The sequence below is a fragment of the Mobula hypostoma genome, chromosome 6 (genome assembly GCF_963921235.1).
Source record: "Mobula hypostoma chromosome 6, sMobHyp1.1, whole genome shotgun sequence".
In the NCBI taxonomy this organism is placed as follows: Eukaryota; Metazoa; Chordata; class Chondrichthyes; order Myliobatiformes; family Myliobatidae; genus Mobula; species Mobula hypostoma.
The window spans coordinates 100,572,102-100,599,788 of record NC_086102.1 but is presented as its reverse complement, the minus strand read 5'-3'; the positions used below and the strand labels follow the sequence as shown (position 1 = coordinate 100,599,788).

The following is a 27,687-nucleotide window of genomic DNA, read 5'->3' as shown; positions in this document are numbered from 1 at the left end:
TTGTTACGAATGCTCCTTGCATTGACGCACAAAGCCTTCAGGCTCACTTTTACAACTCTCTTAGCCCTTATATAAATATGTTGAAAAGTGGCCCTTTTTGATTTTTGCCCTGGATTTGCCGGCCTGCCACTTTTACTTTTCACCTTACTACTTTTTGCATCTACCCTCATTTTACACCCCTCAGTCTCTCTGCACTGGTTCCCATCCCCCTGTTGTGAACTAACCTCCTCTCTCCTAGTCTCTTTAATATGATTCCCACCCCACAACCATTCTAGTTTAAAGCCACCTCAGTAGCCCTCGCAAATCTCCCCGCCAGGATATTGGTCCCCCTAGGATTCAAGTGTAACCCGTCCTTTTTGTACAGGTCACGACTGCCCCAGAAGAGGTCCCAATGATCCAAAAACTTGAATCCCTGCCCCCTGCTCCAATCCCTCAGCCACGCATTTATCCTCCACCTCATTGCATTCCTACTCTCACTGTCGCGTGGCACAGGCAGTAATCCCGAGATTACTACCTTTGCGGTCCTTTTTCTCAACTCCCTTCCTAGCTCCGTACATTCTCCTTTCAGGACCTCTCCCCTTTTCCTACCTATGTCATTGGTACCTATATGTACCACGACCTCTGGCTCCTCACCCTCCCACTTCAGGATATCTGGGACACGATCAGAAATATCCCGGACCCTGGCACCAGGGAGGCAAACTACCATCCGGGTCTCTGGACTGCGTCCACAGAATCGCTTATCTGACCCCCTTACTATTGAGTCCCCTATTACAACTGCCCTCCTCTTCCTTTCCCTACCCTTCTGAGCTACAGGGCCGGACTCTGTGCCGAAAGCACAGCCACCGTCGCTTCCCCCAGGTAAGCTGTCCCCCCCAACAGTACTCAAACAGGAGTACCTATTGTCAAGGGGCACAGCCACCGGGGTACTCTTGATTACCTGACTCTTCCCCTTCCCCCTCCTAACCGTGACCCACTTGTCTGCCTCCTGTGGCCCCGGTGTGACCACCTGCCTGTAACTCCTCTCTATCAACTCCTCACTCTCCCTGACCAGACGAAGGTCATCGAGCTGCAGCTCCAGTTCCCTAACGCGGTCCCTTACGAGCTGCATCTCGGTGCACCTGGCGCAGATGTGGACGTCCGGGAGGCTTGGAGATTCCAGGGCCTCCCACATCCGGCACCAAGAACAACAAACTGCCCTCACACTCATCCTGCCCCTCTCCTCAAATAACAACAAAAAATGAATACCAAACCTTCCTCGCCTCACCCGTTTCCGCCTAAGCCCCGTGAGCCAAAGCTCTTTAGCCTTCACTCTGCTCCCAGCTCACTCCGCAGCCCGCAAACTCCGCTGCCCGCTGTATAAGGCTCTGTTCCTTTTAAATCTTCCCCGCTTCACTGCCCGACGTCACACGCCTGCGCAGTCCCGCCTCTCTGAACACCCATGGAAAAAAAAATGAAAAATTCAAAATTCAAAAATGGCTTCCTCCGCACTCCCGCTCCGATTCTCAGACTTCCTTCTTTGAAGGTTCACAAAGTTGATTCCAGGAACGAAAGGGTTATCATACGAGGAACATTTGATGGCTCTGTGTTTTTACTTGCTGGAATATAGAAGGATGAGGAGGGACCTCATTGAAACCTTTCAAATGTTGAAAAGCCTAGACAGAGTCAATGTGGAAAGGATGTTTCCCATGGTGGGAGAGTCCAGGACAAGAAGGCACAGCCTCAGGATAGAGGAGCATCCATTTAAAACAGAGATGCGGAGAAATTCCTTTAGCCAGAGGGTGGTGAATTTGTGGAATTTGTTGCCACATGCAGCTGTGGAGGCCAGGAAATTGGGTGTGTTTAGGGTAGAGATTGATAGGTTTTGATTGGAAACTGGCATCAAAGGTTACAGGGAGAAGGTTGGGAACTGGGGTTGAGGAGGAGAAAAAAGAAGGATCAGCCATAATTGAATGGCAGAGCAGACTCAATAGGCCAAATGGCTTAATTCTATTCCTATGGCTTATGGTCTTATGATGTTGAAAGACCCAAAACACCCAATGACTGCAAGTTACATCACTGATGATGTGTTCATTGCATTGTGAGATGTATTCTTCAAAACAAAATGATTGTTGCTACCTTCAAATTCTGCATAGTTCCTAACTTGCTAAGGAGATGAAATTGTTTCATTTCACTCTAGGCCATTTCTTGCATTTCCAAGCCTGAATGCTTGAAAAGACAGTGAGTAAAACAGTTCTGAGTTGTCTTACTGCTTATTTCTCACCAACTAATAGTGACAAAAATCACTGCTTTTTGAACAAAAACACATACTATTTAAGGATTGTTTGCTCTAAACACAGTATTGTACCTAACAGCCACACAAGTGCAAACTGTTTGGCAATAGTCTCCTGCCCCAATTGTGGCATAGTGTCCCAAATAAACGAAGGGAATCCCAGCTATTTTCTCGAATAGCTTTTGCTCTTTAAGAGTGGCCCGAATTTCCCACCCATGAAGAACCTTTCATTGAACAGAGAGCTAGAGCGTTATAATTCAGCAAGTGGCTATGCCTTCAAAGCATAAAGGTAGAAAATTGCTTTATTATGGTTGCATAGGGGATAGGGGCCAACACCTCATATACTGTCTGGGTAGTCTCCAGCCCCTTGGTATGAATATAGAATTCTCTAACTTCCGGTAATTCCATCCCCCTCCCTTCCCCTACCCCTATTTCATTCTGCCCCCTCCCCCAGCTGCCTATCACCTCCCTCAGTTCCGCCTCCTTCTACTACCCATTGTGCTTTCCCCAATTCCTTCTTCACCTTTCCTGCATATCCCCTCCCTGCTTCTCCTCCCCCACCCCTTTATCTTTCCCCTTAGTGGTTTTTCACCTGGAACCTACCAGCCTTCTCCTTCCCACCCTCCCCCCACCTTCTTTATAGGATCTCTGCCCCTTCCCTCTTCAGTCCTGACGAAGGGTTCTAGCCCGAAATGTTGACTGATCGTTTCCATGGATGCTGCCCCGACCTGCTGAGTTCCTCTAGCATGTTGTGAGTGTTGCTTTGACCCCAGCATCTGCAGAGTATTTTGTGTTTATGATAAAGGATGCTGCTTTCTTGTGGCAGCACTCCTTGTAAATGTACTGAATGGTGAGGTAGTCTTTGCCTGTAATGGACAAAGCTATATAGATCATTATCTATAAACTTTTCCATTCCTGAGCAATGGTGATTTCACAGCAGGCTGTGATGCAACCAGTCAGGGTACTCTCCACTGTGTATCTATAGAAGTCTGTCAGAGTTTTAGATGACATTACGAATGGGTGCACACTTTTAATGAAACAGAAGTGTTGTTGCGGCTTCTTTGTGGTAGACCCAGGACGGATGCTCTGATATTGCAATACCAAGGAATTTAAAATTACTGACCCTTAAGCCCTACAGCTTACGCTAAAGCTTAAGAGCCCATGCTGTCATCTACAAGAACTAGTTTCATTCTGCATAATATCCTTTTCAATAGATTCTGATTAAAGTTTATCAAATCCAATTTAAAAAGATGGAACAGCAGTTCAGAATGTCATGCCCATTAAATCCACTGACAAGGTGTTTGCTTATATTAAGCACATAAAACACTTCACACTGTCAATGTACTCTGGAACAAACTACCAACACATAGTGAGCACGAGGAAATCTGCAGATGCTGGAATTTCAAGCAACACGCATAAAAGTTGCTGGTGAACGCAACAGGTACAGTCTGCATTAGGACTAACTGAAGGAAGAGCTAGTAAGAGATTTGAAAGTGGGAGGGGGAGGGGGAGATCCAAAATGAGAGGAGAAGACAGGAGGGGGAGGGATGGAGCCAAGAGCTGGACAGGTGATCGGCAAAGGGGATATGAGAGGATCATGGGACGGGAGGCCCAGGGAGAAAGAAAGGGGGAGGGGGAAGCCCAGAGGATGGGCAAGGAGTATAGTGAGAGGGACAGAGGGAGAAAGGACAGAGAGAGAAAGTATATATATAATAAATAAATAAATAACGGATGGGGTACGAGGGCGAGGTAGGGCATTAACGGAAGTTAGAGAAGTCAATGTTCATGCCATCAGGTTGGTTCACGCATATCTGCTCTCACTCCATCCTCCCGCCACCCCACTAGGAATCGGGTTCCCCTGGTCCTCACCTACCAACCCACCAGCCTCCGGGTCCAACATATAATTCTCCATATCTTCCGCCACCTCCAACGAGATCCCACCAACAAGGACATCTTCCCCCCCCCCCGGCTTTCCGCAGGAATCGCTCCCTACGCGACTCCCTTGTCCATTCGTCCCTCCCATCCCTCCCCACCGATCTCTCTCCCGGCACTTATCCTTGTAAGCGGAACAAGTGCTATACATGTCCTTACACTTCCTCCCTCACTACCATTCAGGGCCCCAGACAGTCCTTCCAGGTGAGGCGACACTTAACCTGTGAGTCGGCTGGGGTGATATACTGCGTCCGGTACTCCCGATGCGGCCTTCTATATATTGGCGAGACCCGACGCAGACTGGAAGTTCGTTTCGCTGAACACTTACGCTCTGTCCGCCAGAGAAAGCAGGATCTCCCAGTGGCCACGCATTTTAATTCCACATCCCATTCCCATTCTAATCTGTCTATCCACGGCCTCCTCTACTCTCAAGATGAAGCCACACTCAGGTTGGAGGAACAACACCTTATATTCCATCTGGGTAGCCTCCAACCTGATGGCATGAACACTGACTCCTCTAACTTCCATTAATGGCCCACCTCCCCCTCGTACCCCAACAATTATTTATCTATTTATTTATTTTTTTTATATTCTTTCTCTTTCTCTCTCTCTCCTTTTTCTCTGTCCCTCTCACTATACCCCTTGCCCATCCTCTGGGTTTCCCCCTTCCCCCTTTCTTTTTCCCTAGGCCTCCCGTCCCATGATCCTCTCATATCCCTTTTGCCAATCACCTGTCCAGCTCTTGGCTCCATCCCTCCCCCTCCTGTCTTCTCCTATCATTTTGGATCTCCCCCTCCCCCTCCCACTTTCAAATCTCTTACTAGCTCTTCTTTCAGTTAGTCCTGATGAAGGGTCTTGGCCCGAAACGTCGACTATACCTCTTCCTAGAGATGCTGCCTGGCCTGCTGCCTTCACCAGCAAATTTTATAAGATATAGTGAGTACCATTTTGATAATTGTTTAAAGGAGAACTTCTGAAGTTGGTGAACAAAAGGAATATTTCCAATTAAAATTGAGGAATTCTTAGTTGAAACTCTGATAATTTGTAGCTAATTGCAGTCAAGTGAACATTCTTATCCAGGGTAGTTCCTCTATATAATTCTTCCTGAGGGTAATAAACTGAATAATGTGAATTACAATACAAACAGGGTAGAACAAAATTAGACACCAGACACTAGAATACTACAGCAAAGTGCAGGCCCTCCGGCCCTCGATGTTGTGCCGACCCATGTATTCCTAAAAAGAAAGTACTAAACCCACACTACCCTGTAACCCTCTATTTTTCTTTCATCCATGTGCCTATCCAAGAGGCTCTTAAATACCCCTAATGTTTTAGCCTCCACCACCATCCCTGGCAAGTCATTCCAGACACCCATAACCCTCTATGTAAAAAACTTATCCCTGATGTCTCCCCTAAACTTCCATCCCTTAACTTTGTACATATGCCCTCTGGTGTTTGCTATTCGTGCCTGGGAGACAGGTACTGGCTATCCACCCTATCTATGCCTCTCATAATCTTGTAGACCTCTATCAAGTCCCTTCTCATCCTTCCACGCTCCAAAGAGAAAAGTCCCAGCTCTGCTAACCTTGCCTCATAAGACTTGTTTTCAAATCCAGGCAACATCCTGGTAAATCTCCTCTGCACCCTCTCCATAGCTTCCACATCCTTCCTATAATGAGGAGACCAGAAATGAACATAATACTCTTTAAGTGTGGTCTCACCAGAGATTTGTAGAGTTGCAACATGACCTCTCTACTCTTGAACTCAATCCCCCTATTAATGAAGCCTAGCATCCCTAACTATCTTATCAACCTATGTAGCGACCTTGAGGGATGTATGGATTTGAACCCCAAGGTCCCTCTGTTCATCCATACTCTTAAGTAACCGACCATTAACCCTGAACTCAGCCTTCTGGTTTGTCCATCCAAAATGCATCACCTCACACTTATCCGGATTGGACTCCATCTGCCACTTTTCTGCCCAACTCTGCATCCTGTCTATATCCTCTTGTAACCTTTGAGAACCTACAGCTCCATCCACAACTCCTCCAATCTTCGTGTCATCCGCAAACTTACTCACCCATCCTTCCACCTCTTCATCCAGGTCACTTATAAAAATCACAAAGAGCAGGGGTCCCAGGACAGATCCTTGCAGCACTCCACTAGTCACCAACCTCCAGGCAGAATACTTTCCTTCCACTACTACCCTCTGCTTTCTTCCTGTAAGCCAATTTTTTATGCAAACAGCCAAGGTTCCACTGATTCCATGCCTCATGACTTTCAGGATGTCTCTCTCATGGGGGTCCCCGTCAAATGCCTTGCTAAAATCCATGTAGACCACATCTACTGCTCTACCCTCATCAATTTCTTTTGTTACCTCTTCAAAAAACTCAATTAGGCTCGTGAGGCATGACCTTCCCTTCACAAAGCCATGTTGACTATCCTTGAGTAGACCGTACTTCTCCAAATGCTCGTAGATCCTATCCTTAAGGATCCTTTCCAATAGTTTGCAGACCACCGACCTAAGACTCACTGGTCTATAGTTCCCAGGATTCTCCCTATTACCTTTTTTAAACAAGGGAACTACATTTGCCATTCTCCAATCCTCCAGCAACCCCCCTGCAGCCAAACAGGATTCAAAGATCATAGCTACTGCTCCAGCGATCTCTTCTTTCACTTCCCACAGCAACCTGAGGTATATCTCGTCCAGCCCTGGGGACTTATCAATTTTGATGTTTTTAAGAAGATCCAACACTTCTTCCTCCTTAATCTCCACATTGTCCAGCACATAGGCCTGTTCTATTTCAACACCACCCTGATCAAGGTCCTTTTCACTTGTGAATACCGAAGCAAGGTATTCATTTAGGACGTCACCAACCTCCTCCGCCTCCGGGCATATGTTGCTTTCTTTACCCTTTAGCGGACCCACCTTCATTCTTGTCATCCTTCTGTTCTTCACATACGCATAGAACGCCTTGGCGTTCTCCTTAATCCTACATGCCGAGGCCTTCTCATGCCCCCTTTGAGCTCTCCTACAACCTTTCTTAAGCTCCTTCCTGGCTACCCTATATTTCTCATGAGCCCCTCCTGCTTCCTGCTTCTTATATCTAACATATGCTTCCTTCTTCCTCTTGATGAATTGCCTCGCGTGTCTTGTCAGCCATGGTTCCCTTTTCCTACCATCTTTTCCTCGTCTCAGTGGGATAAACCTATCCTGAACCCAGCACGTGGTCCCTAAACTTCCTCCACATTACTTCTGTGCTTTTACCCTTGAACATCTGTTTCCAATTTATTCTCGCTAATTCCTGCCTCATCCCTTCATAGTTAGCCCTTCCCCAGTTAAGCACTTTCCCATTTTGTCTGTTTTTATCCTTTTCCATAGCTATGCTGAAGCTAAGGGAGTTGTGGTCACTCTCACCAAAATGCTCCCCCACCAAGAAGTCTGCCACCTGACCAGGTTCATTACCCAGAGCTAGATCCAGTATGGCCTCTCCTCTCATTGGCCAGTCCACATACTGTGTCAGGAATCCTTCTTGAACACACCTGACAAATTCAGCCCCATCTATCCCCCTTGCAGTCAGGAGGTGCCAGTCAATATGAGGGAAGTTGTAATCACCCATAACTACAACCATGTATTTCCTGCACCGTTCTAAAATCTGCCTGCTTATCTGCTCCTCGGTGTCCCGAGGGCTATTTGGGGGCCTATAGTGATTGATCCCTTCCTAAAATGGAACCATTAATGTCCTATTTCTGTTTGCATGCACTTCAATGCATGAAGGGATAATATATAGAGAAACAACAGATGATCTTGGTGATTTTGGGGGAAAAATCACTGAGGGTATGAGTATTCTCTGGATATGACAGTAAAAAAGGCCTCAATAAAGGACAAAATGCAATGGGAGAGTCAAGTTCCAGTCAAATGTTAAAAAGATTGAGAAGGAGGTTTCAAGAACTAAACTCACAGCTGGAAGTACAAGGAGAATTGAAACAAGGCCTTTTAAAGTTAGCTGAGATTGACAGCTGCTTGTAAAGGTAAGATAAAATATAGAACATAGAACACTACAGCACAGGACAGGCCACAATGTTGGGCCAACCTTATAACTTATTTAAGAACAATCTAACCCTTCCCTCCCACATAACCCTCTGTATGCCTATCTAAGGGTCCCTTAAATGTCCCAATTGTAATATCCTCAACCACCCACCACCCCAAGTAGCGCATTCCACATACCTACCATTCTCTGTGTAAAAAATCATCCTCTGACATCCTGCTATACTTTCCTCCAAACATCTTAAAGTTCCTTTGAATTCACTATTACCACACTGGGAAAATGTCTCCACTGTCCACTTTATCTATGCATTTTATTAACTTGTACACTATATACAGTTGCAAGAAAAAGTTTGATCCCTTTGCAACTACCCGTTTTTCTGCATTAATTACTCATAAAATGTGGTCTCATCTTCATCCAACTCACAATATTAGACAAACACAATCTGCCTAAACTAACAACACACAAACAATTGTACTTCTCGTCAATACTGAGTACACCATTTAAGCACCATCTAGGTTCAAAAAACGTATGCAAACCTCTGGGGTCATGCATCTACAAAAGCTATTTGGAGTCAGCTGTTCCAATCAATGAGATGAGATGGAAGGTGTGGGCTGTAGAGGTGTCCTGCCCTATAAAAAAGACACACAAAGTCAGGTTACTGAGAGAGCTTTGCTCTTCTCAAGAAGAATCTGTTCATGTGCACCATGCCTCGATCAAAACAACTTTGAGGCCCTTAGGAGACGAATGCATGAAGTTGGAAAATGCTGCAGAAACAATTTTAAGATGCAAGTGTCCATCAGTCCACAGTAACAGAAACTGTCTACAACTGGAGGAAACTCAGTACTGTTGCTTCTTTTCCTAGAAGTGGGCTTCTTGTAAAGATCAGAATGCACAATACTGAAGGAGCTGAAAAAGAGCCAAAGGTAAGGGCAAAAGACCTACAGAACTCTCTAGAACTTGCTAAAGTCTCTGTTCATGTGTCCACTATAAGAAGACACTGAACAAAAATGGTGTTCATGGAAGGACACCACAGAGGAAACCACTGTTCTCCAAAAAAATTGCCTCATGTCTCAAGTCTGTAAAAGACCAGCTGGATGTTCCATAACACTTCTAGGACAATGTCTTGTGGACAGATGAGTCAAGTTCTTGGCAGAAATGCACTCTCCTGTGTTTAGAGGAAAAGTTGACTGCACACCAACACCAAAACCTCATCCCAACTGTGAAGCATGGTGGAAGGAGCATCATGGTTTGGGGCTACTTTGCTGCCTCAGGGCCTGGACAGCTTGCAATCATTGACCTGAAGAGGGACGTTCATGTAAGGTATCCCAGAAATGTGGGTAAACTGAAAATTTTGTATGGAGGAATGGTCTAAAAATTCCTCCTCACCGTTGTGCCTGTCTGGTCAGCAGCTACAGGAAACCTTTGGTTGAGGTTACTACTGTTAAAGGAGGTTCTACCAGATATTAAATACACATGCTTTTCCCAGCCTGAACTGTGAATGATTAAAAATGTGTTCAATAATGACATGAAAAGTACAATGCTTGTGTGTTATTAGTTTAGGTAGATTGTGTCGGTCTATTATTGTGACTAAGATGAAGATCAGACCACACTTAATTAACGCAGAAAACCAGGTAAATGCAAAGGGTTCACAAACTTTTTCTTGCAACTCAAAAACATCATCATATGAATAATGTCCTTAATGCAATAAAACATACCAAGACATGCCTTGACTTTAAGAACACAACGATCTATCATGACAGATGAACAAAAGGTAGGCCTGAAGAATATGGTCAATGTCAATTATTACAGTTTTTTTCCAGTAAAGTCACTAATCAAATGCAAGCTGTTGCTACTAAGACATAGACAAGGAATGGAAGGTAAGATGGGTCAAAACCACTCAGGTCACAAAACATGGTAACATTTCTGTTGATGACCCTTTAACGGGGCTAGAATTGGACTAACATCATAAGCATGTCTTAGTATGCAGAGAAGAGGAAATACAAGAAAAGTGGAAGGGAAAGTGAGATTAAACAGTAAGAATGGTGATCAAGGCAAAAATAGCAATCATGAATAAAATATGGAACTGGTGGAGTGCTGCCACAAGAAAGCAGCATACATCATAAAAGGCCCCCCATTATTCAGTCCATTCCTGAACCAGCATGGATATCTTAACTCACCACAACTCTGAAATGATCTCACACTTTGTGGACTCACTTTCAAGGACTACAACTCATGTTCTTGGTATTATTTACTGTATCATTGATTCTGTTGTATTTCTTTGATCTACTGTAAATAACTTCAAGAAAATGAATCTCAGGGTAGTGTATGGTTACATATACATACTTTGAAAATAAATTTATTTTGAACTTTTGAAATAGGAATATCCAAATCAAAAATTTAAATTGCTTATCTCACTGTGGAGACCAGAAGGATGTAATGGAAGGATATAACATGCCTATCTGAGATGAACTGATACTCACAACACGCATCTGCAGAGTATTTTGTGTTTGAGATGAACTGATGTTTCTTCAAAAGGTGATAAATCTTAGCAGAGAAAGTGAAGTTGCAGGGTCAAGTTGGAGCAGTGAATGGCTTTTTGATATGTTTTTATTAAGTTTGCTATTAGTAAAAGAGTCTCACCTATTCCCTTGTGGGGGGAAGAATGTGGTTGTAAGCTTCCATTTGCTGCTCCAAGATCATGTACTGTAAGCTGATGGGCTGGCCTCAGTTTGATCTCAGTCTGCATGTCAGCAAGGTTTATCTTCGTAGACAAAGACCGGGGGTTGTTAAACCTCTGCTTGGTTTTCTGGATAAAATTATCTAGAGATTTAAAGAAAACACAGTTTGACAAATAAAGATCAAAAGCAAAATACTGCAGATCCTGATATGCTTAAATAAAAACAGAAACTATCAGAAACACTCAGCACATCTGACAACACCAGAGAGAGAGAGAAACACTACAGTCAGTGGCCACTTCATTAGGTACATGCGTACACCTGTTCGTTAATGCAAATATCTAACCAGCCAATTATGTTATAGTAACTCAATGCATAAAAGCATGCAGACATGGTCAAGAGGTTCAGTTGTTCATACCAAGCAGCAGAATGGGGAAGAAATGTGATCTAAGTGACTTTGACTGTGGAATGATTGTTGGTGCTAAACAGGGTAGTTTGAGTATCTCAGAAGCTGCTGATCTCCTAGGATTTTCAAGCATAACAGTCTCTAGAGTTTACAAAATATAATGTGAAAAAAAATTCAATGGTCAGCAGTTCTATAGACAAAAAGGCCTTGATAAGGAGAGAGGTCAAAGGAGAATGGCCAGTCTGGTTCAAGCAGACAGAAAGGTGACAGTAACTCAAATAACCCCACGTTACAACAGTGGTGTGAATAAAAGTTGTAGAAAAGTACAAAACAGAAACAGGCCCTTTGGTTCATCTATTGCATGCTAAACCATTTAAACTGCCTACTCCCATTGATCTGCACCAGGACCACAGCCCCTCATACCCCTCCCATCTATATACCTACCCAAACTTTTCTTAAACATTGAAATCAAGCTGGCATGCACCACATGCGGTGGCAGTTTATTCCACATTCTCATGACCCTCTGAGTGAAGACGTTTTCCCTCATCATCCTCTTAAACTTTTCACTCTTAACCCATGACCTCTAGTTGTATTCCCACCCAACTTCAGTGGAATCCCTGAATGAGAAGAGCATCTCTGAATGCACAACATGTCAAACCTTGAAGTGGATGGGCTACAGCAGCAGCATACACTCAGTGGCCACTCTGTTGGGTACCTCCTATACCTAATAAAATGATGACTGAGTGTAAGTTAACATTTCAAGTGGATGAAATTTTGAGAAGTTAAAAATTCAGCAAGTTTTAAGTTAGAGAAAGAGGACAGGGAAAAAGTAAACTAAAGTAAAGGTCTGTGAAAAGAGTGGAGACCTCGGAGACTGAATAACACAAGTGGCAGAGATGCCAGCTGAATGAGCTGGAACCTGGTGAGGATGAGGCATTAAAGCATCATCTAGCACATAGCACACATGGAATGGAAATAAATTTCTGAAGGCAGCCTAATGTGTAAAGGATTCTGCACAATCCCTCTTGACTGATGGGAGTCAAAGGATTTTGCAAGGACAAGAAAGGGTATCTATGGTTGTTGATGTTTGCAGTTGTTGTGCATGAAAATCACATTCATTATACCTGAAATGGCCAGAATCTATAACGGAATTCAAGAAGCAGCTCCTCAGACAGGTGAAGCATGGATTAAGGAGGATAATTCCATGGTTATTTATTTGTTTATTTATCCATCCATTATTTTAGCAATTCAGCACAAAGTAGGCCTTTCCAGCCTTTCGAGCAATGCTGCCCCAGCGACCTCTGCTTTAACCTTAACCTACTCATGGGACAATTTTACAATGACCAATAACCTACCCAGTACATCTTTGGACTGTGGGAGGAAACTGGAGCACCCAGGGAAAACCATGGGGAGGACATACAGAGGCTCCTTACAGAAAGGTGCCACAATTGAACTCCAAACTCCAGAAAGTCCTGAGCTGTAATAGTGTTGTGCTAACCTCTACACTACCTGTCTCCCTGATGTATTTATCCTTGTGGTACAAACCAGGGAGACTCCTACTATAGTTAGCCTGTAATCTTAAAAAGCTTAAAACTTCAAAAGAATTTTTCTACAAATTCTAACCTTGACACCAGTGCCTCTGACTTCACCCCAAAGCACACTATCTGGTCCAGTGTTGCTACTTTTCTAGATTAACAAGAAGTTAACTCAGCCAGTTCCATCATGAGCTTGAGCCGCTCCAGCAAAAAGGACTCCTTCAATATATACGGTAATACATATCATTTTTTAATGTATTACATTGAAAATGTTGCCAAAAACAATAAATTTCATGGCCTATGTCACTGATATTACACCTTTGATTCTGAAGTTGAAAAGGACACAAGTCAAGTGAAAGAAAGAGCCCCTGGTGTAGATGGCACCTCTGCTGAAGTTCTAACACTCGAGAGCAACTTTAGATACAAATTCACAGCCTCATCTCCAATTTATAAGCAGAAGAGATGGTTGAATCTTCAAGAAAGGAGAAAAATCCTTTTGAGGTAAGTTAACCTATACAACAAACATGTTATAGCCATCATTCAAATTGTTTATCTCATTCTAAAAAGAATCAAAGATCAACTTTATTCACCATATACAATTATATGTATTAGGAATTTGCTGTGGTGTATTGATCAGGCCGCAATAAGCAACAAAAAACCCCCCACAACATTCAGAGAATAAAGAATTACATAAAAATAAGTTAGAGCTTAAGGTACAGGTATGAAGTATTATGTGCATAAGAAGTGTTTACAGTGCAGTGCAGTGATTGAGGCAATTAATAGAGTGGGTGGGGGAGCTAACTAGAATGATTGAGCAGATTAACTGTATGGGGGAAAAAATTTTTAAGATGACATTAAGTTTTTGTTTTAATAGCCCTACAGCTCTTTGCAGAAGCAGGCTTTTGGAAAAGGTAGTTTGAAGGGGTGGGGGGGGGGAGTGTCCATATTAATTTTTCCTGCCCACTTTGTCCCGGACACATACAAGTCCTGCTGTGATGGTGGACTGCAGCACTACTGCTAAACTCCCTGTTGCATAACTTAAATGATTGGCTATTAAAGAGACATTATATATTGCTTATTATTCAGAGTACATTATTACACACTTTATCAGAAAATGATCAACTGCCTTCTGGTCTCAATTAAACAAGAATAGCCTAAATCACCTCCAAATTTCCATATAAAAGGTTTGACTAATACACAAAACCTTTGAGTGGCAAAATGACAAATGATAGTCCATGTAATAAAATTAGATTAACATTTTCCAAAGTGTATCATCTTTCTCTCAGTAATATGTAATTAACACTTTTCAAGTCTTTCCACTCCACAAATTAGTACTTTAGAAAGCAAATTATCATTACTTCCATCATCAAACTAGCAATTTATAAAAGCCTGGAAGCTCACCAAATTCGATGAAGGAGTATGGTCTGACAGCTGAGTTAATCCTCATTGTATCATATAAAGTAATGAATTCTCGTTGTAGTTCATCCAGGAAACAAAAAGCGAGCACGTTTGGATAATTTTCAGAGCAGATCATCATATACCCCACTCCTAATGAACTTATAAAACTAAGGAGAGAAAGGGTAATTTAATTGGTTCTGCAATAAAGAAAATAATGAAATACTATTACTTTGATGGAATAGTCATGAGTAATTTAGCAAAATGAACATTACAATAAATTACACTATTGTACAATTTGTTAATATATTAAACACAATCAATTCTTTTGAAAAAGAAAAACAGACATTTTTTAGACAAACTCCAAACTTTACTGACCATGCATTTAAATGCAACAGACCAATAAAATATTCACAGTAAACATGTTTTTCTCATTTAATCTAATCTAATGCTAAACTCATTATCACGTGTAAAATAATTTAAAGATTTTACTTCAATAGTTTGCAACATCGTTTTCACAAAAGAGAAAAAGCATCCTCACTGTTAAAATATATTTCAAACTCCCAAACTATTTTCTTGTGATTATCTTAACTTGCAACAAACTTGCTATAACTTCCACTGAGTGAGGAAATAATCAAAATACCACTTAATAATGCTCTTAAAGAGCACAAAGTCTTCTTCAACTTTCTCAGTACCAGTGAATCCCCAAAATTATGTCTCTTTGTAACCACAGTGAATCTTGAGGTCTTGTTCATACGTGGAATTTTAATGCCAATCCCTAATTACTTGAGCAGAGATTTTGACCTGTGTTCTAGAATTGTAACAGTCCTTCTGTAGACAGCACTCCAGCAGTCTATGCTGTATCTTTTTCATTGCCATTATGGCATTACAACATTCTTCAACAATGCTCCAAGAGCTTAATATAGAAGCAAACCTTAATGTTAGAAAACCATGCAAATAACAAATCAACTCTGATCAAGCATTTCAAATACATGTTGCTAAACTTCAAGAAAAACTCAGATTGCATAAAAAGAACAAGGCTAGTTTTACTGCACTGTGCCAGCTATAAAAGTAAAATTCATTGAAAGGCTTAAAGGAAACAGATTGTATTGTTGTTCATTACCAATAATGAAGAACAGCAAGTCACTGCTGTAGCAATAGAAGTACATGATTGTGAACAGCCCTCCCAAGGCGTGTAAAATGGAAGAAAGTTTTTCTTTGCCATCCCTCTGATATTAAAAAAACTACATCATCCTTTACTCTGGCTTTGTGAGATTATACACAACTGAAAACAGGCTCATATGGCTTCAGCTATTCTGGATGAGATAATAAATGGATTGAAGAAAACTCTCCCCCGATATCTGCTCCCAGTATTTATCACTTCTAAACTGTCATATGGCTGAGTAGTTTGTGGGTATTAAAACCAAGCCAAGCCTAACATCTTAATTTACAAATAGCAATATTTGCATGATTGATTGATACATTTTAAAATGACCTACAGTAAACCATTGTTGCTTCAGCCTGTATCAGAAGGGCTGAATATACAATGGAGACACAAGAAACTGCGGATGGTGGAATCTGGAACAAACAATCTACTGGAAGAACTCAGTGTGTCAAGAAAGGAATGAGACCATAAGACGCAGTAGCAGAATTGAGTCTGTTGTGTATTTAACATTTCAGTAATATTTGAGTAATCTTGTATATACATATTGTTTGATTAAGCATTTTTGTTCATTTAAGTAATTCATTATCAGTTATATGTAAAGCATATGAATCGGATACATCATCACAATACCACATGATGTGTGTGCGCCTTGCTTAAAGTAAAAAAATACTTACATTCGAGACTGTCTTTTCCAGCAATTGGTTTACTGTTTTGGAGTTACAAATCATAACATGGCAACAAGTAATTTTTAAAATGAACCCAAGTGGCTACTGTCTTGTTGAAGCACAGTGAGACATTTGAGTTTTTAAAAAAGCAGTGCAGCATGTGTTCTTTGAACAGTAAGGCATGATCAAGTTTTAAAAAAACACATAAAAAATAGAAGAATTCACGGATTCATAAACAGTGAGTAACAGGGGAGAATAATCACAAAAAAAGAGCAGAAATGTTTGATTACATAGTGGATAACTGGATTTTATATACTGAGAAAATTGAACAGTATTTTAAAGCAAATGGAATAGCTGATGAGAAGCAAGTGCCAATTTTACTGAGTGCATTGGATTTAAAGGAAATGTTTGCTAAAGAGTTTGACTGCTCCAACCAAACTGGTGGAAATGAGCTTTGCTGATATCATGAAAGTAAAGCAGGAGCATTTAGAACCAACACCATTGTTGATTGCAGAATGCTTTAGGTTTCATAAAGAAAGGGAGTCCAGTTCAACGTATGTGGCTGAATGAAGAGATTGTCTAAGCATTGTCAGTTTGGTAATGGGCTTAATGATACACTGAGAGATCATTTATTTTGTGGAATCTTACAAGAAAGCATTCAAAAATGGCCCCTAACTGAAGCACAACTAACATTTAAAAGGGCAGTTGCAAATTGCTTTATCAACGTAAACAGCAGACAGGTGTGATTGAGTTGCAGTCAGGAATGAAAGTGAGCATGAACAAAACTGCAACGTCTAAACAGAAACCAGCCTGGCCAAACAAATTGTGGCAGGGGCTCACATACACCAAACCAATACAGACTGGTGAAATGCAGAAAATGTAACAAAGTTTGACACATATGAAGAGCATGTTGGGCAGAAAAAATTAATGGACTACCCAGAGAAGAGAAAAAGATAAAAAGTCAAATTCCAAATTCAGATTGAGCAGGCTGGTGATAAAAAATCTGATAATGATGAGAGTGACACAGGATTGTGTAGCCTTGAGATTTGATGACGATGATGACAATGTTGACTCAGACCTGAGAGGCTAGCGTCAGGCATTTTCATGCCTTACAAGGCGCAGTTCGAAAGGCTGTGTGGGGCGCCACTCCTTGCACAGACATTTCACAGTATTATTTTACGAGGCCGAGTTGTGAGCTCCACATCAACCCGGCGTGGATGGAGAGCACGTACGGGGGCAGTCTGTCACTGGATCGAACTTAGGAACCTCCGTTCTCAAGCCCGGCGCTGATCTCACTGCACCACCAGCCGACCTAAGAGGCCTTGAGATTTACAATGTGAAAACTAACAATATTGACAAGTAATATGGCTAATGACAGATATGTTTCAGTCATTCCACAAAATGAGTTTGAATGGCTTTTCAAAGATACTAAACTGAAGCCTACAGATATCCAACTGAGAACTTACACTGGAGAAAAAAAGAAAACTCAGTGAAATACAACAACCAACAAGACACATTGGGCTTGTATGTGGTAAAAGCAAGACGGTCAGCATTGTGGGGGCATGATTGGCTGAGACAACTACAACTGGATTGGAGATCCAACCTCTATTTGCATGTAACATTCCCTGTATCAAGAGTCAACTGGAAGTGAATTTAAAAGAGTACTGGATGATGCCACAACTGTCTTGATGCTGTACACCATGAACCACTGTCCAAGAGGGGAACCAGGTGTTGGTGCCAACCTTTGTGCCTCCATTTGGAAAGCATACTGGGCCGAGGAAGGACCATGCTGCTCAGAGGAATCGTGAAAGAGATGAAAGCTGTTATCTGACTACAACAATTTTTGTAAGTAACATTTCTGAGAAAGCTTCTGATATGTTAATCAAGTAGTTACTCGCAAAATGCAGCTTGGTTTTAAGCTGGAACTCTCTTCCAGCTTAAAACCAAGCTGCATTTTGCGAGTAACTACTTGCATGCACTTAGGTTATTGAATGAACTTCAAGTGTGAGACAAGAAGCTGCTTGTAAAAGTATATGCAAAGACCAAAGCCCAGCTGGATGAATGGAAGGACAAAAAGAAAGGAGTCAATGAAGATACGAAAACAGAGAATTTGTCAGATGATGCTGTGGATGAGGAAACCATGGGGAGAGATCAGATCGTAAGGGGGCAATAGAAGGATTAATAAGAGAACACTCCAGTGAACTAAATACACCTTCCCTAGATCAAGATGCACATCCCAGAAAAAAGGAAGAAAATGACATAAGTGCTATGAAAATGCAAGAGGATAAACAAGACATTATTTTTCAAGAAATTAGCAAACTCAGCGAGACAAGAAACTAGAAGAAAAAGAAAGACAAGAACTTGAAAAGAAGTAAGAATTGAAGTAGATTCAGAGAACCAATTCCTACAGTCTCAGAATCAACTCCTACAACTACCTTGGAGGAGGCCCCAGAACTTGAGATTGTTTTATAGCCACAAGTCTCTTCTGGCAAGCAAAGCCATCCCCCTTGTCAGGAAAGACGTTATCCCACAAGAGTAAGAAAGCCTCGAGAGCAATCAAATCTTTTGGCCTAAGTGGGACAATTTAAAATTTACTATGCTGTGTATGTCTGTATGGTAGTTGTATTACTTTACTTTATACTTTATTGTCACCAAACAATTGATACTAGAGCATACAATCATCACAGCGATATTTGATTCTGCTCTTCGTGCTCCCTGGAGTACAAATCGATAGTAAATATTAAAAATTTAAATTATAAATCATAAATATAAAATAGAAAAGGGAAAGTAAGGTAGTGCAAAGAAAACCAAGAGGCAGGTCCGGATATTTGGAGGGTACGGCCCAGATCTGGGTCAGGATCCGTTCAGCAGTCTTATCACAGTTGGAAAGATGCTGTTCCCAAATCTGGCCGTACGAATCTCCAAGCTCCTGAGCCTTCTCCCAGAGGGAAGAGGGACGAAAAGTGTGTTGGCCGGGTAGGTCGTGTCCTTGATTATCCTGGCAACACTGCTCCAACAGCGTGCGGTGTAAAGTGAATCCAAGGATGGAAGATTGGTTTGTGTGATGTGCTGGGCTGTGTTCACGATCTTCTGCAGCTTCTTCCGGTCTTGGACAGGACAACTTCCATACCAGGTTGTGATGCACCCCAGAAGAATGCTTTCTATGATGCATCTATAAAAATTAGTGAGGGTTTTAGGGGACAGGCCAAATTTCCTTAACTTCCTCAGGAAGTAAAGGCGCTGGTGGGCCTTCTTGGCAGTGGACTCTGCTTGGTTGGACCAAGTCAGGTCATTTGTGATTTTGACCCCGAGGAACTTGAAGCTTTTGATCTGTTCCACTTGCGCACCACCAATGTAAATGGGGTCGTGCGGTCCACTACTCCATATATATATCATGTATATTGTTGAGATGATTTGTATATTGAGTTGGAATTTACAACTAAGCAGGGAGGAGTGTTGTGTATTTAATAATTCAGTGATATTTGAGTAATCTTGTGTGTGTGCGTGTGTGTGTGTATATATATATATATATATGGTTTGATTAAGTATTCTTGCTCATTTAAATAATTCATTACGGATTATACATAAAATATGTGAATTGCATACATCATTGTGCCACCACGTGATATGTGCACGCCTCACTTAAAGTAAAACAGGATGTTAAACTCACATTTCAGACTATCTTTTCCTTTTAATTAGTTTAATGTTTTCGAGTTATAAAGCATAAGAGTCTACTCCGCCATTTGATCAGGGCTGATTGATACTCCATCTCAACCCCATTCTTCTACCTTCTCTCCGTATCCTTTGGTGTGCTTAAGAACCTGTATGCTTCAATGTAAGTGTGATAAATAAATCTGAATCTGAAGCATCCATTTCTTCTGTGATTTGGATGACCCACACGTTAATAGATGAGCTCTCGATCTAACAATCTCCCTCAATGTGGCCATTGCACTTTATTTGTCTAACCTGCACACACTCTCATTTCTGGTTCAAATTCTGAATGAAGTAAAACCTGTAACAGTTCTGAAATGTCAACAATTCCTTTCCTCCACAGATGCTGCTTGACCTCTGAGTTCTTCCAGCATGTTGCTTGTTATCCTACATTTACAATACTGGCTTACAACACTAAACGTAACTCTTAAAAGCACAAGTAACTGCATTCTGATAACAAACTCAGATGCATTTATATTGTCTGAATTAAAATCATTTCACAATACAATTGTATTATTAGATTCTATTATTATTCTATTATTAGATTCCATGCTAGAGTCTCCGATCTAGATTGTAGCAGTATTTCAAAAAAGCGTTATTACATGAGAGAGTTTAAAGTATGTGTGCACTGTACAAGACAGTAGAAAATAATATGAGCTACAGGCAGAATGCAGAATGGCAAAATTCTTTATAAGATTCTGCCCTTTTTTCTGAAGGGGCTGAGTTTAAGGCTTGCTAGAAATGCAATAAACACCTCATTTCCCTAATGAAAGGAAGTATCAACTAGTTCCAAGTTGGCATGGAGTCCCACCAGAGAAGGATCCATAATGAGAGATAGTCTGGGGATACAAGAGACTGCAGACGTTGGAATCTGGAGCAAAAAAAAATCAAGATGTTGAAGGACCTCAGTGAGTCAGGAAGAATCTGCGGAGGGAAATGGACAATATAAGTGTGGGTTGAAACTCCTCACCTGGATCCAGATGTCAACACAACCTGAAATGTTAACTGTCCATTTTCCTCTACAAATGCTGCCGTTGAGTTCCTCCAGCAGTTTTTATTTTGCCTGAGAGACGATATAGTCATTCTGCTCCAAATTGCTAGAGTTGTTCAGTATCAAATGTTTTTGAGGCTATGAGATATATTGCTATTGAAAAGTAGTTGGGCCTTCCCTTTAATGTGGGAGTGTTACATGGAAGACAAAAATAGAGATAACCAAACAATTGGCAAGTTTTCTATTTGGCAAACCCATCCTAAAAAGAAAAAATACTATAAGAAAGTTACAAATAGAGCTAATTCCTTCACTGTGTTAACAGAAAAATATTCCCGTGACCTCTTGTTCTTCTGCTATCTATAAATCTTTGTCTTTTGGTGAATAATCCTCATGCCATCTGAAATACATTATTCCATACAAAACATTCCTCCAACTTATCTCTTTGAACCACAGAGAACAATCTCAGTGTGTCTTGTATGCAACCCCAGTACCTAACTAAGGGTTTCACATTCTTCCCAATGTGTGAAAAGTAGTTATGAAAATACTACTTAAACTGAAGCCTCACCAGTATATAAACTACATATGATTTCTTTTATAACCTGTACCTCCATTAATCAAGCCAAAAATGACAAGGTCACAAGAAAGACATATGGAATGGATTGGTTGATACGGTCCTAATTAAGTTCAAGTTCAGGCTTGATTGTCATTTAATCATACACATGTATACTGCTAAACAGAACAGTATACCTCCGGGGCCAAGGTACAAAACACAGTACACATTGTCACATGCAGCACACAGCACCTATAGTTTCAATAGCATATGCAGTGGACTAGCAAAGGTGTCAGAAGTTACAGGGAGAAGGCAGGAAAATGGAGTTGAGAGAAATAATAAATTCAGTCATGATGGAATGGCGAAGCAGGCACAATGGGCTAATTGGCTAGTTGGGCTCCAATGTCCTATAGTCTTATGATCTTATGGAATAAATTTCAGGGACTTTAGGAGCACTGATGCAGAGAGACCTTGAGATGCAAGCTCATTGCTTCCTGAAAGTGGCAACACAGGTGGATAGGAGAGTAAAAAAGGCACTTGGTGTGGAAGACTGTATGTCATAGCAGGGCTGCACAAAGCATTTGTTAGAGCACACTTAAGAATATTGTGTGGCAGCAAGAGAGAGAATTCAGAAAAGATTCACCAGGATGCTATTCACCAAATTGGTGAGGGTGCTGCGGAAGAGGATTTCTTGGAATGTATGCGGGATGGTATTTTGAACCAACATGTCGAGGAACCAACTAGAGAGCAGGCTATTCTAGACTGGGTATTGAGCAATGAGGAAGGGTTAATTAGCAATCTTGTCGTGAGAGGCCCCTTGGGTAAGAGTGACCATAATATGGTGGAATTCTTCATTAAGATGGAGAGTGACATAGTTAATTCAGAAACAAAGGTTCTGAACTTAAAGAAGGGTAACTTTTAAGGTATGAGACGTGAATTAGCTAAGATAGACTGGCAAATGACACTTAAAGGGTTGACGGTGGATATGCAATGGCAAGCATTTAAAGATCGCATGGATGAACTACAACAATCGTTCATCCCAGTTTGGCAAAAGAATAAATCAAGGAAGGTAGTGCACCCGTGGCTGACAAGGGAAATTAGGGATAGTATCAATTCCAAAGAAGTAGCATACAAATTAGCCAGAAAAAGTGGCTCATCTGAGGACTGGGAGAAATTCAGAGTTCAGCAGAGGAGGACAAAGGGCTTAATTAGGAAGGGGAAAAAAGATTATGAGAGAAAACTGGCAGGGAACATAACTGACTGTAAAAGCTTTTATAGATATGTGAAAAGAGAAAGATTGGTTAAGGCAAATGTAGGTCCCCTACAGACAGAAACGGGTGAATTGATTATGGGAAGCAAGGACATGGCAGACAAATTGAATAATTACTTTGGTTCTGTCTTCACTAAGGAGGACATAAATAATCTTCCGGAAATAGTAGGGGATAGAGGGTCCAGTGAGATGGAGGAACTGAGGGAAATACATGTTAGTAGGGAAGTGGTGTTAGGTAAATTGAAGGGATTAAAGGCAGATAAATCCCCAGGGCCAGATGGTCTGCATCCCAGAGTGCTTAAGGAAGTAGCCCAAGAAATAGTGGATGCATTAGTGATAATTTTTCAAAACTCTTTAGATTCTGGACTAGTTCCTGAGGATTGGAGGATGGTTAATGTAACCCCACTTTTTAAAAAAGGAGCGAGAGAGAAACCAGGGAATTATAGACTGGTTAGCCTAACATCGGTGGTGGGGAAACTGCTAGAGTCAGTTATCAAAGATGTGACAACAGCACATTTGGAAAGCGGTGAAATCATCGGACAAAGTCAGCATGGATTTGTGAAAGGAAAATCATGTCTGACAAATCTCAGAATTTTTTGAGGATGTAACTAGTAGAGTGGATAAGGGAGAACTAGTGGATGTGGTATATTTGGATTTTCAAAAGGCTTTTGACAAGGTCCCACACAGGAGATTTGTGTGCAAACTTAAAGCATACGGTATTGGGGGTAAGGTATTGATGTGGATAGACAATTGGTTGGCAGACAGGAAGCAAAGAGTGGGAATAAACGGGACCTTTTCAGAATGGCAGGCAGTGACTAGTGGGGTACCGCAAGGCTCAGTGCTGGGACCCCAGTTGTTTACAATATATATTAATGACTTGGATGAGGGAATTAAATGCAGCATCTCCAAGTTTGCGGATGACACGAAGCTGGGCAGCAGTGTTAGCTGTGAGGAGGATGCTAAGAGGATGCAGGGTGACTTGGATAGGTTAGGTGAGTGGGCAAATTCATGGCAGATGCAATTTAATGTGGATAAATGTGAGGTTATCCACTTTGGTGGCAAAAACAGGAAAACAGATTATTATCTGAATGGTGACCGATTAGGAAAAGGGGAGGTGCAACGAGACCTGGGTGTCATTATACACCAGTCATTGAAAGTGGGCATGCAGGTACAGCAGGCGGTGAAAAAAGCGAATGGTATGCTGGCATTTATAGCAAGAGGATTCGAGTACAGGAGCAGGGAGGTTCTACTGCAGTTGTGCAAGGCCTTGGTGAGACCACACCTGGAGTATTGTGTGCAGTTTTGGTCCCCTAATCTGAGGAAAGACATCCTTGCCATAGAGGGAGTACAAAGAAGGTTCACCAGATTGATTCCTGGGATGGCAGGACTTTCATACGAGGAAAGACTGGATGAACTAGGCTTATACTCGTTGGAATTTAGAAGATTGAGGGGGGATCTGATTGAAACGTATAAAATCCTAAAGGGATTGGACAGGCTAGATGCAGGAAGATTGTTCCCGATGTTGGGGAAGTCCAGAACGAGGAGTCACAGTTTGAGGATAAAGGGGAAGCCTTTTAGGACCGAGATTAGGAAAAACTTCTTCACACAGAGAGTGGTGAATCTGTGGAGTTCTCTGCCACAGGAAACAGTTGAGGCCAGTTCATTGGCTATACTTAAGAGGGAGTTAGATATGGCCCTTGTGGCTAAAGAGATCTGGGGGTATGGAGGGAAGGCTGGTACAGGGTTCTGAGTTGGATGATCAGCCATGATCATACTGAATGGCGGTGCAGGCTCGAAGGGCCAAATGGCCTATTCTTGCACCTATTTTCTATGTTTCTATGCTATCATTATAAGGAGAGATTGGATAAACTGGGTTTATTCTCGTAGGAAATGAGGCCGAGGGGTGACACTATAGAGGTACATATATTACAAAATGGGTACAGATAGAATAGATAGTGACAGGAAAACACAAACAACTGCTGACACAGGAAACTGGAGAGAAAAAAAAAACAAACTGCTACAGAACTCAGTAGGCTGAGTAGCATCTGTGGGGTGTGGGTGGGGGAGGTAAGGAATAGTTAATGTTTTGGGTTGAGATTCTGTATGACCTGAAATGTCAGCAAGTTTTTTTACACCACCCCATCCTTCACAGATACGAAGTCAGAATCTTTTTCCCAAGGCAAGGGAGTCTATAAGTCTACAGCTATAGACTTGGCTTTAAAGTGAGGGGGAGAAATTTAAAGATTTCAGAGGTAAGCTTTTCCACAGAGTGGTGAATACCTGTCGTGAGCTTCCTGAGGTAGTACTGGAGGCAGAAACTATTAAAACATTCAAAAGATGTTCCATCAGGTACTTGGAAAAGAGAAGTGTAGAGGGAGAGTGGTCTATAAGAAAACCATTGGATTTCTAACGATTCATGTTCCAATGGACACTGTCAAAAGGTTATATACCAATACCTAGTAGTGCCTCAGTTCCTCCATTCTTTAGAACTGTATATCAGCATTACATTGCCTCTTCTTGTTGTTCTTACTGGAAGGTATCACTCCATATTTGAATTAAATTGAATCTACCACATGCCTTCCATTTTTAGACTTTCAATACCCTCATGAAGTCGGTTACTTGTGATATAATATATTTACAAGCTGAGTCAGGTTACAAGCTTTGAAATTATGCTGTTTAACCAAAATCTGACTTGCATATCAAAAAAGCAGAGGTTCTAAAATCAACTTCTAAGTTATCTTCCAGCTTTTAAAAACAAATGTTCACAATCTTTATTTTCTGCTTCTTGGACAAATTTTCTTCTGCCCTTTTAATCCCATGGTTTTTAACTTTGCTAGCAAGTATGGTAGCATAGCAGTTAGAGCAATGCTTTACAGCACCAACTGTAACATCTGTGTTTGATTCCTGCCGCTGACTATAAGTAGCTTGTACATATTCCTTATAACGGCATGGGCTTCTTCTGGGCTCTTCAGCTACCTCCCACATTCCGAAGAAGTACTGTCATTGGCACACACGTTGGTGCTGGAAATGTGGCAACGTTTGTGGATTACAGATTTGCAATAAATGATGCATTTCACTGTATACTTCAATACACATGTGACAAATAAAGCTAATCTTTACATAGTAATTAGCCTAAAGCTTTTTGGAAGTTCACACATGTATCTTAAGTACAGTAACAAAAAGTCCAGTAAATAGTCAGGTAGTCACGTAACAGTTGGAGAGAAGAGTAGATGATCTAGGTATTCTCTGCAGGTACTGTCTAAACTGCAAATAGGAACAGCTTCTTCCCCCTCCACCATTGGATTTCTGAATGATTCATGAACCCATAAACACTACTACATTATTCCTCTTTTGCACTATTTTTGTAAGGCATGGTAATCTTTATGTCTTGCACAATACTGCAGTCATAAAATCAACACATGTTATGACATATTTCAGTGATAATAAATATGATTTTGAAACAAAGCACCCTCATTACTCATAAAGAACTTAATCTAAGTTGATGTAACATTATTTTATTCTAACAAATCATAGGCAACAGCAGACAGAAACAGAAGCAGCAACAGGCCAACTGGCCCTGATCATGCCCTAATACAGGTCCACAATTCCTTATCTGAAATCCTTGGGGCCAGTTACATTTCAGAATTCACAATTTTTCAGATTTCAGACCCCCTCCCCCACCCGATACCAAAAAACACGTATGCTCAAGTCCCTTATTTAACCTGTTTCAGTGCGGTGGGCTTTAGGACCCGGCAGCACACCAAACCTACGCACATCCTCCCGTATACTTTAAATCATCTCTAGATTACTTATAATACCTAATACAATGTAAATGCTATGTAAATAATTGTTATACTGTATTGTTTAGGGATTAATGACAAGAAGAAATTTTATTTCCAACAAAAACATTCAATAAAACATAAAAATATACAGCTTTAAACGAACCGAATCAAACTTATTGGAATAAATGTAGAACGTCACTGTCACTGTCACTATAAAACTTCAGTAACTTGTCTTTCTGTTTATTTGAAATTCCGTTTATTTGTAGTTCTGACACTATTTTCTTCAGTAAGACGCCACACAGACACACCATGATCAAGCTTCAGCAAAAACTCCACTTTCTGCGTTATTGATAGAGAAGATTCCTTCTTTTTTTCTCATTGTTACCCATAGGGGTATCTGCAGCTCTTTTTGACATTTTCAGAGTGAAATTAAAGAAAACGTCAACAGTGAACACAAAATATCAGCGAATAGCAAATGCACGTGTAACCAGTACGAGTGCTGAGCCACAATTGACATCTGGCCGCCTCTGCTAGTGCTGCCACATCACACCTGAGTGACGTTAGCTGTTGGCAAAAAAAACTTCTGTTTTCGGAGCTTTTTGGATTTCAGAATTTCGGATAAAGGAATGTGTACCTGTATTCAATAGGACAGGGACTTGTTCAATATTGGCCTTAATATCACTTTTCTACTCTCCCATACCTCTAACTTGTGGTTCAAATATCCACCTTAAATATATTCAGTGACTCTGTATCTAAAACCCTCTGGGCAAAGAAATTCAAATTCTCAACCCTCATAACTTTCACAAACACGAGAAAATCTGCAGATGCTGGAAAACGAAGACAACACACAACAACGCTGGAGGAACTCAGCAGGTCAGTTAGCACCTACGGAAAGGAATAAACAGTTGATGCTTTGGGCCAAGACGTTTTACCAGGACTAGAAAAAAAGATGAGAATTAAAACATTCAATGATGAGAAGAAGGTGGGGAGAGGGGAGGACCATAACTTTCATCTTGGAATCATTCTCGTAAACCTTTTCTAAGCCCTCTCCTACACAAGCATTGCTGACTATACTCTTTTTCAAAGATGCTGCCTGGCCTGCTGAGTTCCTCCAGCAGTTGTGTGTGTTGCTTGGATTTCCAGCATCTACAGATTTTCTCTTGTTTGTGATTGGATTGCAAGCACATCCTTTCCTAGATATAGGGCCCAAAACTACCCACAACCTAGTGAGTATTTCTCTACACTGCCTCCAAAAGAAGTATATATTTCTTATATGTGATGTTCAACATTGTT

General features: G+C 41.3%; 1 protein-coding gene across 4 annotated transcripts in view; it reads right to left on the bottom strand.

The window, feature by feature from the left end:
• The window catches only part of sec22a (SEC22 homolog A, vesicle trafficking protein), a 242,686-nt gene that overhangs the window by 167,423 nt on the left and 47,576 nt on the right, over nt 1-27,687 (bottom strand). For all 4 annotated transcript variants that reach the window (XM_063051333.1, XM_063051332.1, XM_063051329.1 and 1 more), the window contains exons 3-4: nt 14,267-14,430; nt 10,890-11,069 (exon numbers count right to left, since the gene is read on the bottom strand). In XM_063051333.1, the coding sequence (XP_062907403.1) occupies nt 10,890-11,069; nt 14,267-14,430 (344 nt within the window). The remainder of the gene's footprint in view (nt 1-10,889; nt 11,070-14,266; nt 14,431-27,687) is intronic.